Here is a 15,298-nt window from a genome sequence, read left to right on the forward strand (position 1 = left end):
TCTCGCACGGCTCCGGGGGGTGAACAAAGGCCTCCTGTAGTGAATCGATGCGTTTTGTAAGAAAAATATCCATATTCAAAACGTAATAATCACTTTAATCTAGCTTGTGCCAACAGTCTACACGGAAGCAGCTCCGGGCGGATGACGTATGAGTTCAGTGTTGTGCATGCGCCGGTGAGTCTCGTGAAAACCAATGTTTGTTAACAGGAGCAAAGGAAGCAAAGTTTCCTTACTTTGGCAAAGGAAAACCAGTCTCCTCTTGGCTTATATCGGAATCCTCTGACATTCTTCTTTACAAATCCTCGTTTTGTACTTCTAATTAGTGACCGTTGTTTTGTTTTGATCTCTCCGCTGCATTTCCGTGTGCATCACTTCTGAGCGGTGCATGCGCAAAGCAGACCTCATATGTCATCCGCCTGGAGCTGCTTCCGTTTACAACAGTGAGCGCAAGCTAGATTAAATTGATTATTACGTTTTGAATATGGATATTTTTCTTACAAAAACGCATCGATTCGCTACAGGAGGCCTTTGTTCACCCCCCGGAGCCGTGCGAGATTTTTTTTTTTTATGGATGGACGCTTTTTATTTAAGTTCTTTTGGACTGATGCATGCAACACCTGCTGTAAAGATCAAAGACCATTTTTATTATAATTCCAACTGGATTCGTCTGAAAGAAGAAAGTCATATACACCTAGGATGGTGAGAAAAATGCAGCCTCAGTTTAATTTTTGGGTGAACTAACCCTTTCAGGCAGGTGTTTACTAATTTCACAAAATCAGTAGCCATGCATCAGCAAATGTTTTTTTGCACTCTTATTTAAAAATACTAGTTAATTCCCAATGGATCTTTTTAGTTTTGTGATATTGTTTACCTAGGATTCACTGAGACAATGAATCATCAGTGTCACAAACTGCTACAAAAACACTGCTCATATTGCTGTTAATGAAAATAAGCTGTAAATATACATACAGCTTATGTGCGTTCCACAATGGTTTGTATGTAAACATGCAAAGTCAATAGAAGGGCATAAGCCCTGCATATATATATTTACTAATCAACTTTCTTCCACCTGTCCAAAATATAAAAGTTCTTTAAAATTGGTCAGACCCTTGGTGCTACCTTCACATATTTATTTGGTGTCAATGAATAATGGGGCTGTTACGAGCTAGTTCTGTACTACGAAATATGAGCAATGTGATGCTCTGGATCAAACACTTACCACTGTCACAAATATGCTACAGATTTCTATTTCACAAACACTACTGAACTATTCCGACACTATAATTCATGCATAAACTAATTATTGCTTCTAAACGTTGAACTTAATACACATCATGGCTTGCATATCTTTGAGTATATTTAAAAAATATAGTTTGCATTCCAGTCATTGAGGTATTTATCTACATTACAATGCTTTGATAATTGCTTTATGCCACATGTTACTTGAAAATCTAAAGTTTCTGCTACTAGGAATAATCTACCCACAGCTCTAGTCTGAGACAACATAACCTGATGGAGATTGCAATATTAGAGGTATGAATACAAACACAGTTCTAGGTTACCCTTTCTAATCAGAACGAGAATACTGTAGTCTTCTTTGTGTCTGACTATTACAGACCAAATAGCATTTCAGGATCTACTGTTTTGTTTCCGTAATAAGGAATTATCTTAAAACAGGTATCAAATGAAACTCTTCACTTCAACACCTATAATATCTTCTAAGCCAGCAAGCCAAATTTCCTGCCCGTTAGGGACTGTCATTTTGATCGGAGTCAACTATTTTGGGCCCAGAACTTAATTTTGCACAGTATAAACTAGGACAAACTCACAGTGCTTATGAAACATACAGTGGGGCAAAAAAGTATTTAGTCAGCCACCAATTGTGCAAGTTCTCCCACTTAAAAAGATGAGAGAGGCCTGTAACTTTCATCATAGAATCTATGATGTAATTTTCATCACCTCAACTATGAGAGACAAAATGAGAAAAAAAAAAATCGATCGAGATGTGGATGCTGCATCCATGGTGGTTATTAACTAAATCATTATCGGCCTAATTTTATTTTCTAAACAACTTTATTATAGCATATACTGAAAGTCACTACGACTAATAAACTCAGCAAGCATCGCTACCGTACATGCATGGCCATGCTTATGCTGGCACTACAAATCCCGCCACCCTAAAGCAAGCGGATGAAACTATACATCATTTAATGGAAGACATTGGTGATTTTGTTGTTTTTGCGAACAACTTGTCACTTGTTTGTACAATATACATATTCATCTCAAAACAAGACAAAGGAAAGAAACAAATATTGCACATTTCCCACACCGAGGCCTCACTACTCTTTCTCCCATGAAAATTCATACTCAGTACAGACTCTTACTTCTACCAATACATTTGATAGAAACTACTGTACAAACAAAACAAAAGTTGGGTACATTTTCTCAACACAGATGAAGTTAAATTCCTATGCTCACAGTGCACTGTAGCTAAGGACCGAGCACAGGCTGTGACCAACTTACCGTAATCTATTTGAGGTGATACATTAAAACATACTAAACTATTAACAACTATTTCAAAACGTTGTGAGTGTGACCAAGGTCTAACATTTAACCATTCTACTGCCTTTCTTCAGGCTTAATGAGGATAATAACCATGAGAATGTTACTGGATGAAAATGGCATGTTTATTTCACTCTACATGTTCTCTTGGAAAACATGTAGGACTCATTAAGACTGGCAGTCAAACCTTTGGAATAATTATTTTTTTTAAAAATTTTTAATGTATTTTATTTGACGTTTTTTATGCTCACTAAGGCTATTATTTGATCAAAAATTCTGTAAAAACAGTAATATTGTAAAATATTACTACAATTTTAGATAACCGTTCTCTATTTTAATATATTTCAAAATGTAATTTATTCCAGTAATGGCAAAGCTCAATTTTCAGCATACATGCTGATTTGGTGCTCAAGAAACATTTCTTATTTTTATCAATGCTGAAAAATTTTTTTGCTTCCTTAATATTTTTATGGAAACTGTGATACTACACCTTGTTTAGTTAATTTAAAAGTTAGGATAAGTACGATTTAAATTAATAATTTTATTCAACAAGAATGCATTAAATTGATCAAAAGTGACAGTAAGGACAATAATGTAAAAAAAAATCTATTTCAAATAAATACTGTTCAGTTAATTTTCTATTACCCAAATCATGTAAAAAAATATATCATGGTCTCCACAAAAATCTTAAGCAGCAAAAACATTTTTACACTGATAACAATAATGAAGGATAATGTGACACCAAGTAATGCCTGCTGAAAATTCAGCTTTGCCATCACAGGAATAAATTTCAGTTTTTTCTTTACATATTCAAATAGAAACCAGTTATTTTAAATTGTAATAATAATTTCCCAATATTACTGTTTTTACTGTATTTTTGATCAAATCAATGCAGCCTTCGTGAGCAGAAGAGACTTCTTTCAAAACTTGATTATTCCAAACTTTTGGCCACCAGTGTCAAACCAGTGAACTTCAAGGTATCTATATGATTTGTGTGATATTCCCAAAACATATTAATAAAATAATGTACAAAAAGTGAAAAGAAACATGCTCACTCCTCTTCCAACTGATTCCCAAACCATTTGACAGACAATGACTCTATTTACATCACTGTGAGAAAAGCATGTGCATATCGGTTGATCGGAGTGTGGGTCTGAGCTGTGGTAACTTCTGAGGTAGTAAAATAATTATAATTCATTATGTCCTGCATCTCATTAGCACCCCACTCTCACTAGAAAGGTTTAACTGTGGAATTTATAAAGCTTATGCTCGGGTCAGTGTGCCACACTGTCTGTCTTGGTTTCTCAAGTACACAGAAAACATGAAAGCATGATTCATGGTTTTGCAAAAGCACCAATATGAGTTCTGAATTAAGAGAACAGCTATCTGTCTACAGTTTGTTGTCTCAGAAATTAAATTTTCAGCCATTTTAAGACTAAATAAATGACCAAGTAGTGCTTTACTTGTAGGTTTAAAGCTAAGCCATGGAAATAGACAAGCAAGAGACAGAAGCTTTTCCAAAGAGATGCATCTAGGCACTTAGTCTGCAGATAATAAAATTGTTGGATGAAGCTACTTTATCTTGCTTGCATGATTTCGTTTTTAAATGTGCATTTGTTTTACCTGCAAAGCAAGTGCACTTTCGCCATTTCCTTTTTCACTTCATTTTAACACAACCTGCAACATAAGTACTCCACTTGATTTATTTATAACAAATATGACCAGATGATGGCTCTTTACTGTGGCACAATTGTGTTACTTAACTTTTTTGGACACATGATGAGTTTATGGTTCTTTCATGGATAAAAACAACTTCAGTTGTCGTCTCCAAAGTGCAGAGATTATATTTTCATAGACCAGTGACAGTTGGCATGTTGAACAAACACTTCCCTGAAATAACGCTGGAGGAAAGTCAACTTATCGGGATGGAGAGCAGTTTGAAGAACAAAGACATGACGATCTTATCTGCACAGAATGGACATTTGAATCAGATCAGATAAGGCAAGGAGGTAGGGCTGGGTTGACAATATTGATCATGAAGTTGTCATGAAGTTATCAAAAAGGCGATTAACGCTGAACTGTGCAAATTCATTATATATGTGTCACATTTAAGAACATGTCTCTGAAATGCAGTGGTTTTCAAAACTGTCCTGGAGCAGCCCAGCACTGTCTCCCTCATCTAACACAAACCTGATTCAACTCTTCAGGGGGATATTCCAGAAAGCAAGGTTAACTTGGCGTCACATTTACCCTAAACTTGTTTGGGATTAACCCAAACCTTGCGTCAGTTGGCTCCAAAAACACATCCAGGATAAAGTTCAGTCGACTCAGAGTATGTTCACGGTTAACATACTCAACAGAGCGACGAGTCACCATGGAAATGGATGCTAAGAAAATGCGCGCCATACTGCTTCTTTCTTCTTTTGTTCAATGGACATTTACATACTTTGTGCACAATATTAAATATTATTACAATAAAGTTACATAAGTCACTTTCACTTCAATATATATATATATATATATTGAAGTGAAAGTGACTTATATAACTATATTATAATTATATTTAATATTGTGCACAATCTGCCATGCCCACTGGAGTCTCATCAATAGGTCACGCATGCGCTGATAACTCTGAAGTAAACTAACCCTGAAACATAACCTGCTGCAGAGCATTTTATGTTAAGAAAAAAAGTTGCTATGGCTACTTACTTACCCTGAAAGTTACCTTCATTTTTGGAACCGGAAGCTGAGTTTATCCGCTTGCTTACCCTTAAACATACCCAGGTATGTCACATAACCTGCTTTTTGGAATACCCTCCAGCTCATTAGTAGAGACTTAAAGGGATAGTTCACCTTCAGTTGCTAGTCCCCATTGACTTCCATAGTATAAAAAAAAAACACTATGCACTATGGGGACCAGCAACTGAAGGTGAACTATCCCTTTAAGACCTGAAGTGGGTCAGAAAAGGTAATAAGTTGTGAGAAAATACGATGCGTGTCAGATCCGTGTCATGTTCAGCAGCAGCAGCCCTTAAAGCAGCCAAAATAACCTAATAACCCAGCTGCTGTGATGTCTGTTAATCAAAAGACAAAAGAAAAAAAAAAGAGGAAATCAATAACTTTTGTAGCTTTGAGGATTCATCTATATTTAATTTAAAATTTAGTGTTTGATAACTTTATTCAATTTCTCTATATTTCTTACTTGCTGAAGGGCACAGGTAGCTAAATATGACATTATGTGAAGATTGTTTTAAGTTCACTTAAATTAGAAGTTATTTTTTTAAAGTCTAATAAATGTTAAAACTGATAGCTCTTAATTATACTGTAATGTTGAATGGCTATAGTCAATGGTTAAATATTAAAGAAAAAAACAATTTCATAGAGACAGTAGAGATCAGTAGTATTGGTATAAGTGAAACTTGCCTTCAGTCATAAAAAAGATGCCATTAAACAAATATTAAATATATACTGTCTTTATGTTGTTTCTTATTTTGAAGATTGTGAAATTATTGCGACATAAAAGTATATTAAAAAACTTTAATGTCAGGTGGGATTAATCATGATTAATTTTAGAAACAAATGTGATTAATTAGCTCATTTTTTTAAATGATTGACAGCACTAATTTTACTTAATCTTTATTTTAATGAACCAATATCAGTTTTTAAATCCCAAGATCAATCGTTTAGTCTATGCTGTTTTATGTTGATGCGTGAACAAAACTTCACTAAACATTATTTGTAGCACACCTGCCATCCAATAATCACAATAAGCCCTTTTACTGGTCTAAAACGGTCTCAGCTTTCAAATTCTGACAATTTTATCACAAAATTCAAACAATAAATACTATTTTGACTATCTTTAATATTAAACATGGAAAGAAAGAGCACAACTTGCATGTACTACATTTGTTTGTATAAAATGTTTTATTAAAGTGTTGGTTATTATAGCTAAAAATAAACAGCAATTGAATAAAAAAGTTTGGACTTGTTCATTTAACCTCAATGAACCAAATGGCAGGGTTCCCTGTATAGTTTACAACATTAGTTGTAAAAGACAAGTATCCAAATGAATTGAAATCAGAATCGAATCAAGAGCTTCTGAATCTGAATCAAAGCAATTCATGAAATCAATGTCAATACCCAGCCCTACAAGGAAGATTCTTGTGTTATTTCTGCTGCACAAACTGACCTACCTGGTCATGAGTTCCTTTCTGGACTGTTCCTTTCTCTTCTTGATTTGACATGTGAAGGGCACTGTTTTGATAAGACAAAGCAGGTTCATTAAGATCTGCATTCCCATTTAACAATGTAGTTATTAGTTCTAGAGCACGTATGGAAGGAAATGACAAAGTGCTTTAAAGAACAGTGAAAATGAATATTAATACACAACCAAATGATGTACATCTCTACTCCTGCACAGACGAGTGACGCAAGTGCTGGAATGCGAAACTGCTACGCAAAGATTAGACAAAGACATGCTCCTGTAGTACATGTCAACACTCTTAGTGCACTTACCGTCTCCGGTGATCTCGTGCTGGTTTCGAAGCGGATGAACTGAAACTAAAAGCCACCTCCATCATACTCGTCGGTTGGAGTACGGCGGGCCAGGCTCTGGGATGTTCGGTGAGCCTGGCCCCGCTGCGCTGCTGCAGCAGTGGACTGCGCGCTACGCCATTTCGGTCCCGTGTGCTGCTGCTGCTGCTGCAGCGATCTTCCGGCGCTCACCCTGCGCTCTGATTGGGCAGCCGAGCGATCCTTCAGACAAACAACACCCGCCCTCTTGGGCAGACACCAGTGTACAGGTGATGAGAGTTTTATATATAGGCATTCATCTATATTCATATATAAATGAAAAATGAACTGCAGCATTATAAATAACAACCAAGAGAAAGGGGGGAAAACGCCACAGGGATGCAAAAACACAATAAGAAGACACATGGGGAAAAAACAAAAAACATTCATTCGCATACTTAATATTTTGTTCAAGAATATTTAGGAAAAACTTCCAAATATTTAAAGTCTCGATGGCTTTAAAGTCTCTTATGCTCACCAAGGCTGAATTTATCTCATCAAAAATACAATAAAAATAGCAATTGTTATTGTGAATAACTGTTTTCTCTTCTAAAATGTAATTTATTCCTGTGATGGCAAAGCTGAATTTTCAAAAGCCATTGCTCCAGTCGTGATCATTCAGAAATCATTCTAATAGGCTGATTTGGTGCTCAAGAAATGTTTCTTATAATTATTAAAGTTGAAAACAGATTAATATTTTTTTTCCAGGATTCTTGATTAATAAAAATGTTTAAAAAGAACTGCATTTATTGTGTAAGAGTTTTTGTAAATGTTGTGGGATGATATAAAAAAGTGACTTTACAATTAAATATGCCCTTGCTGAATATAAATATGAATATATATTTTTTAATAAATATTACTGAACCCAAACAGTGGTGTATGTGTATGGAATTTAGCTACAAGTATTATAAGAATATTTCAAATATATTTAAATACAAGAAACTGGCGCGTGAGTATCTTTTGTGGAGGGAGATTTGTTTATTGTTTTGCATATAAATGAGAACAGAATACTGATTGAATAAATTAATGACAGTATTAATAATACACTATGTATTAATAATATACATTGTGTGGAATAGCTAAACTGAATAAAAATGTTAGCCTATTGTTATGGCTTGAATCCGTGCTATTTTTGTTTTATGCAATTAAATATGTTCAATGAATGTGCGTAATACACTGAATGCATTAACCTTTCCAAACCGGTTCTGTGTAATGTATGTGCCTGAGGCGCAACCACATGATGTGTGCTTTGATCTCACAAACACACACACACACACACACACACACACTGGAGTGTGGACACGCAAGCACGCAAGCACGCACGCTTGCCTCCTCCCCCAAGCGCGTGCGTGCGTCTGCGGTACAACATCAACAGAATGAGTCCTCCGCGTTTACTGTCAGAAATTAAACAAACCCTTTACGATCCCAAGTAATTCATTCTGTATTTAAGTATTGAGTGCGTTTCAACCTAAATCTCACAGTCGCCTTATCCGGACTAAACTCCGCCGTTGAAAGTGGTAAGAGATTTTTTGCTATTTCTTGAAATTAGATTATATGCTAGGCCGCAGTCTTATATTCGAGCATGCATTTATTGCTATGGGCGTTAAGATTCAACCAGACCCGAGAAATGTTTGTTGCATTTTAAGGTAATTTGGTTTCAGAATCAAAAAACAACATCTTTCAACCTGCATGTTTCACAGCAAAGCTTCCGCAAAAGTTGTCTATCAATAAACGCAGGGCTGCAAAACACCAGAGCGAACAGGACAGATTATTCCTCGTTTTAAGCAGGATAAAAATTCTTTAAAAACTAACCATAACACAAATGCATTATTTTGGCGTGCTATAGTGAGACCCGTTTGTGGCACGTGAATTGGCAAGGCAGAAGTGCTGCATGCAAGCATGTGAGTCTTCTTTGTCAATGTCCTGTGAATGAGACCAGTGGTGATGCATGGGGATGATGCATTGGGGATAAATCTGCTGATGCAATGAGCCCCAACATGACAAAACATAATTTAGTCAGACTCAATGCAAACCGGTTTGATTCAGTAAGTGTAAAAAGACATTTTAGGCATCTTCATGTTAAATATAAACTTCATGCATAGTAAAAGGTATCTGAGCCTTCAGTTTGTGACAGCAAGTTCTTCTCACTGGTTTGACAATTGCTGCCATAAAAGGCTTACGATGCATCTTAAAAAGAAAGTTACCAACCGTAGGCCCAAGGCACAAGTGAAAGTAGCCTAAAGTTACAATATGAGGCATTTGAGGAAGAGTTTACAAACATACAATTAGTCAATTCATTCAGTGCAAGACCAGTGGTATTGGTAACTTACAGGTGCATCTCAATAAATTAGAATGTCGTGGAAAAGTTCATTTATTTCAGTAGTTCAACTCAAATTGTGAAACTCGTGTATTAAATAAATTCAATGCACACAGACTGAAGTAGTTTAAGTCTTTGGTTCTTTTAATTGTGATGATTTTGGCTCACATTTAACAAAAACCCACCAATTCACTATCTCAACAAATTAGAATATGGTGACATGCCAATCAGCTAATCAACTCAAAACACCTGCAAAGGTTTCCTGAGCCTTCAAAATGGTCTCTCAGTTGTGTTCACTAGGCTACACAATCATGGGGAAGACTGCTGATCTGAAAGTTGTCCAGAAGACAATCATTGACACCCTTCACAAGGAGCCACAAACATTCATTGCCAAAGAAGCGGGCTGTTCACAGAGTGCTGCCTGTACATTAATATCATGTTAGAACTGACAAGGATCTAAAAACAAACAAATTTTCTTTAAAACCTGTCCAGACATCACAAATGTGATATTGGGATACTGGGTCTACACCAAAAGAATCTGCAACATTTTTTCCAATCTGGCTATAATTTGTCCTGCAGACCTGGTAAAGCTACATTTTGTGTCACCATATTGCTAAATGACAATAAACTAAATTGTAAAAACATGCTATGGTGTCTTGACCGTGTCTTAAAATAATATTGTGGTATATGAATTCATTCAGTACCCAGTGCTCTGGATCTGTTTGGACAGGATTCATTTTCTTTAAAACCTGTCCAGACATCACAAATGTGATATTGGGATACTGGGTCTACACCAAAAGAATCTGCAACATTTTTTCCAATCTGGCTATAATTTGTCCTGCAGACCTGGTAAAGCTACATTTTGTGTCACCATATTGCTAAATGACAATAAACTAAATTGTAAAAACATGGTATGGTGTCTTGACCGTGTCTTAAAATAATATTGTGGTATATGAATTCATTCAGTACCCAGTGCTCTGGATCTGTTTGGACAGGATTACTAAGAAACCTATTATAATATAATCTCATTAGATATGCGTTTAATACATCACCTCCAAGTAAAAATGCTTTTTGCATTTTTAATTTGTCAAATGTAGTTGGTTGTCCACATATTCCATCCACTAAGACAATTTGCATACTGTCCACAGGAGGCATTCATCCTGAATACTGCACAATAGCAAGATAAGTATGGTAGTAGCTATTGCAAACATTCTGAGCTTCTGAACAACCTGTGATGATTAACAGTAAGCAAAGATGTAGAAGAATGTATCTGTAATAAGCATTAAGTTACTTGTAAAGAGGAATTGACACACAATAAACAAAGCATTAAAAAGTGTTTTAGATATATATATATATATATATATATATATATATACACAGTGGGTATGGAAAGTATTCAGACCCCCTTAAATTTTTCACTCTTTGTTATATTGCAGCCATTTGCTAAAATCATTTAAGTTATTTTTTTTTCCTCATTAATGTACACACAGCACCCCATGTTGACAGAAAAACACAGAATTGTTGACATTTTTGCAGATTTATTAAAAAATAAAAACTGAAATATCACATGGTCCTAAGTATTCAGACCCTGAATACTGAATACTTTCCGTACCCACTGTGTATATATATATATATATATAGATAGAGAGAGAGAGAGAGAGAGGTGCATTAAATTAATCAAGCATGACAGTAAAGACGTTTACAATGCTACAAAAGATTTATAAATGCTGTTCTTTTGAAATTTCAAAAAATAAATAAATAAAAATCATGGTTTCTACAAGACTATTAAGCAGCACAACTGTTTCCAACATTGATAATAATAAGACATGTTTCATGGAGCAGCAAATTAGAATAATTTGTAAAGGATCACGTGATAAGACAGGAGTAATGGCTGATGAAAATTCAGCTTTACCATCACAGGAATAAATTACATTTTAAAATAGGAAATACAATAGAAAACATTTTAAATTGTAATCATATTTTGCAAAAAAATTACTGTCTTTATATAAAAAACATTACATTTTAGCGTAGCGTATTTAATACAAAACCTCCATAAACAGTGATTTAGTATACATAAGACCTCTTTTTTTGTCACGACACAGTCTTATAGTGTGTTTGGAACTTGTTATTTGTTTTCCTGCAGGTATCTATAGCGTAACCAACTAGAAGTGCAAAAAAAATTGAGAGAAGGGGCAAGAGTGGATCTGGAATGGCCGGAGGAAGAAGAGGAGCAAATAGAACGACATATTGTCGTTCTCCTCTGAGCAGTGAGACGGGTTCCGTTGGCAACAGTAACCACTCCACAAGCTCACCCGTGACAGGTGTGAGGTCACGAACCAGGTGGGGGCACATTTGAGCATAACGTTACACATAACAAACTAATGTTCTGTTGCTATGAAAACATCCTCTTCCGATGTTTAAATTAACATGCTGTTTTCAAATCTGTGCGGTCACCAGGAATGGATCCGGGACGGGAATGTCCAGCCCTCCGTTGGCCACTCAGACGGTGGTGCCACTGAAGCACTCTAAGATTCCGGAACTCTCTGTGGACCAGAACGTCCTGTTTGAGCTCCACCTGTTTGTGTGCCATCTTACAGCTCTGTTTGTACATTACGTCAACATCTACAAAACAGTGTGGTGGTACCCCCCCTCGCACCCACCTTCACACACCTCTCTGGTGAGTCACTTCATAAGTCTTAAATTTAACTCCACAGAAGCATCCAATCTTTATTTTTTTACAAAATGAATTTCTTTTGTCTCTGCAGAACTTCCACCTCATTGATTATAATATGTTGGTGTTCACCATCATAGTGCTGGCTCGCAGGCTAATTGCTGCCATTGTAAAAGAGGTAATGTGCATTATCTCCTTGCTCTTTATGTCATTTTAATAGCTTTTAAAAAAAAATTGGGCATCATTCTTTTCCCGTTCTTTGCTTCAAAGGCATCACAAAGTGGGAAGTTGTCCTTCCCGCACTCTGTCTTCCTGGTGACGGCTCGTTTTGCCGTCCTGACTCTTGCAGGATGGAGTCTGTGTCGTTCACTTATTTATCTCTTCAAGACGTATTCCGTACTCAGCCTGCTCTTCCTCTGCTATCCGTGAGTAAGAATCTACACATCCGCTGCTGTTGATTCGAATGTTTTCAAGTGCTGTCACATTTACCATTGCTTTGTGAGATTTCGTGGGTGAAAATCAGTCATTTCAATAGGAATCCATGTGATCTAGAATTTCTTGTGAAGGTGAAAAGTTTCCAACACAGATTTTGCATCAGGTTGGTCGCACAAATTGACCATGTTGGCCAACAGAAAGCTGGTTGGTTTGGAAGTGACGTCTATGTGAACTGTGAATAATGGACCTTTTTGCCCATGAAATTTTGCTAATGTGACTGCACCTTTACAGCTTTCATAATGCATGTATGATGGGTCATGATGGTTGACTAGTTACTTATAATATGAAATTATTGTGCTTTTATGATATATATTATGTTATTTTTAGCGCAGGTGCTTTACAATACTTTACAACACTACGATAGATAGATAGATAGATCGATAGATAGCAGCTGGTTGCCTGGGTATTTTGGCAATTTGCTAGGTGTTGCTAGGGTATTCTGACTGGTTGCTTTTAGGGTTTTCTTGCTGATTACTAGTTGGTAGTGTATTTAGGCACCAATGGGTTGTTTTCATTGTAGGTTGTTTACTAAGCATCATAGCAACTTGACACATTAATACAGATTGCACGGTCATAAGTGTGCCATTATTTTAAAGTGGATTTGAGTCATCCTGTCAGAATTTACAGTCATAGTTATCTATTTTAAAATATTTGTAATTAATTTAAACAAATTAGAATGTTTCAACATGCTCATCTATCTTTCCCTCTCAGGTTTGGAATGTACATCCCTTTCTTCCGACTCAGCTGTGACTTCCGGAGGGCTGGATCCATTTCCCCGTTAGGAAGCATGAGTTCTAAAGAGGTGAGCGGTGCTGCTTTGGGCCGTGGGGGACGGGACTATCTGTCCGTCCTGAAGGAAACATTTAAACAGCACACGAGTCAGCTGTACAGTGCTCAACCCATACCCACCCACGCCTGCTGTCTCTCTCCTGACCTCATCCGCAAAGAAGTGGAGTACCTGAAGATGGACTTCAACTGGAGGATGAAGGAGGTGTTGGTTAGCTCCATGCTCAGTGCCTACTACGTTGCATTCGTACCTGTTTGGTTCGTCAAGGTGAGTGCATCGACAGGTGGTCTTTTGTGCATAAACACACATATACTGTGTGGACTGAGAGAACGGGGATATTCCAGAAAGCAAGGTTAGCTTACCTTCATATATACCTTGAACTCTCGGTTGATTAACCCAAACCTTGCTTACTCAAGGTATGCTGGTTCCAAAAACGCGTTTGGGATTAAGTTCATTCAGTTCAGAGTATGTTCACTAGGGATGGGCGTATCGATCCTGAAGTATACTAAGGTGTTTTATTTACCAGTGATTTTGTTTATTTAACAAAAAAAATGTATGCATACAATATGCATTGAATTGGACGAATGACCCATGTTACTGAATAATTGTGTAGGATAGAACTATTTTCCTGCTCATCTGAACACACGCAAATGTTGCAAGACAGAACCAATCAATCACAGAGAGTGTTCACTCACTTCTGACAGTGCATTCAAACAGGGTTGCTTTTCCCAAAAGTATCTTAAGAAAGTATAGATGGTTTTGTGAACAGCAGCCCAGAACAATGAGGGCAGAATAAACATATATGTTTGAGTTCTTTCACAATAAACCAATTGAAATGGTAGACTACATAGTTTGTGCAATTACATTTATTTAAATTGAATGTTAAAAGTTCATATTGATCATGTTATATTCTGTAATGTTAATATAAATCATACACTGTCAGAATAAAAAGGTTGCATTTTATGTGTGCAACAGCCTTTCACTGGCAGTCCCTTATTATGGGTACCCTGAGAGTTACCTCCGTTTTTGGAACCGAAAGCTGAGTTTATCTGCTTACTTACACGTAAAGGGGTCATATGATGCTGCTAAAAAGAATATTATTTGGTGTAATGAAATGTTTATGCGGTTTAAGGTTAAAAAAACACATTATTTTCCACATACGGTACATTATTGTTTCTCTTCTATGCCCCGCCTTTCTGATTTTTACAAAGCTCATCGGTCTGAAAAGCGAGGTGTGCTCTGATTGGCCAGCTATCCAGTGCGTTGTGATTGGCCGAATACCTCAAGCGTGTGACGGAAATGTTACGTCCCTTACCATATTGTGATGCCCTGTCCGGCCGGAGCGACGAGACAAAAACATTAAAACCCATTATAAACGAGGCATTTGTTGCATTCAGTGGGGACATAATTACGGATTATAATGACTTATACTGTCATTGCGTTGCATTGCATCGCACCGCGTAAACATAAAACCATGTCTGCATTTGTGATCGGAGAAATGACAAACAACAAGTGCTACTCTACACTGCCCAAAAAACTCGCGTTTGAATCGTCAGTGGCAAATTCTTTAAATATAAAAAAAAACTTACTTACAGTCTGTGAGTCAGAACCGGGTATGTCACATAACCAGCTTTCTGGAATACCCCCCAGGTTTGGTTGATGAGGAACTGGTGATTCATGTGTAATGAGTCTGTAAATTCAGATCAGATTGGCTGTAGGCAAAAATCATTCTTGGTGTTGTAGCGAATCATGGGGAAATATGAATAATTAATCATAACTAGTAATAATTAATTATAAATATTTAGCTCCGCTGTAGATATTTACTTGACCTTTCAGGGTCAACTGTCTGTCAATTCTAAGAACGTTAATTTCCTGGTTAAGGGAAATTACTTTC

At 36.6% G+C, this 15,298-nt stretch overlaps 1 protein-coding gene and 1 long non-coding RNA gene across 2 annotated transcripts in view; one reads left to right on the forward strand and one right to left on the reverse strand.

The window, feature by feature from the left end:
• Positions 1-3,464: 3,464 nt before the first annotated feature.
• LOC107585535 (uncharacterized) lies at positions 3,465-7,326 on the reverse strand. The gene is made up of 3 exons (XR_001609256.1): positions 7,078-7,326; positions 6,756-6,816; positions 3,465-4,527 (listed from the first exon to the last, which is right to left on the reverse strand). It is a non-coding gene; the product is annotated as an uncharacterized lncRNA (long non-coding RNA).
• Positions 7,327-8,419: 1,093 nt separating this feature from the next.
• The window catches only part of tmem39b (transmembrane protein 39B), a 9,447-nt gene continuing 2,568 nt past the window's right edge, over positions 8,420-15,298 (forward strand). The window contains exons 1-6 of the mRNA XM_016272532.1: positions 8,420-8,651; positions 11,595-11,791; positions 11,909-12,128; positions 12,217-12,300; positions 12,393-12,547; positions 13,329-13,671. Of these exons, the coding sequence (XP_016128018.1) occupies positions 11,661-11,791; positions 11,909-12,128; positions 12,217-12,300; positions 12,393-12,547; positions 13,329-13,671 (933 nt within the window). The 5' untranslated portion in view covers positions 8,420-8,651; positions 11,595-11,660. The remainder of the gene's footprint in view (positions 8,652-11,594; positions 11,792-11,908; positions 12,129-12,216; positions 12,301-12,392; positions 12,548-13,328; positions 13,672-15,298) is intronic.

The sequence above is a fragment of the Sinocyclocheilus grahami genome, unplaced genomic scaffold, assembly GCF_001515645.1.
Source record: "Sinocyclocheilus grahami isolate Dianchi unplaced genomic scaffold, SAMN03320097.WGS_v1.1 scaffold71.1, whole genome shotgun sequence".
Classification (NCBI taxonomy): Eukaryota; Metazoa; Chordata; class Actinopteri; order Cypriniformes; family Cyprinidae; genus Sinocyclocheilus; species Sinocyclocheilus grahami.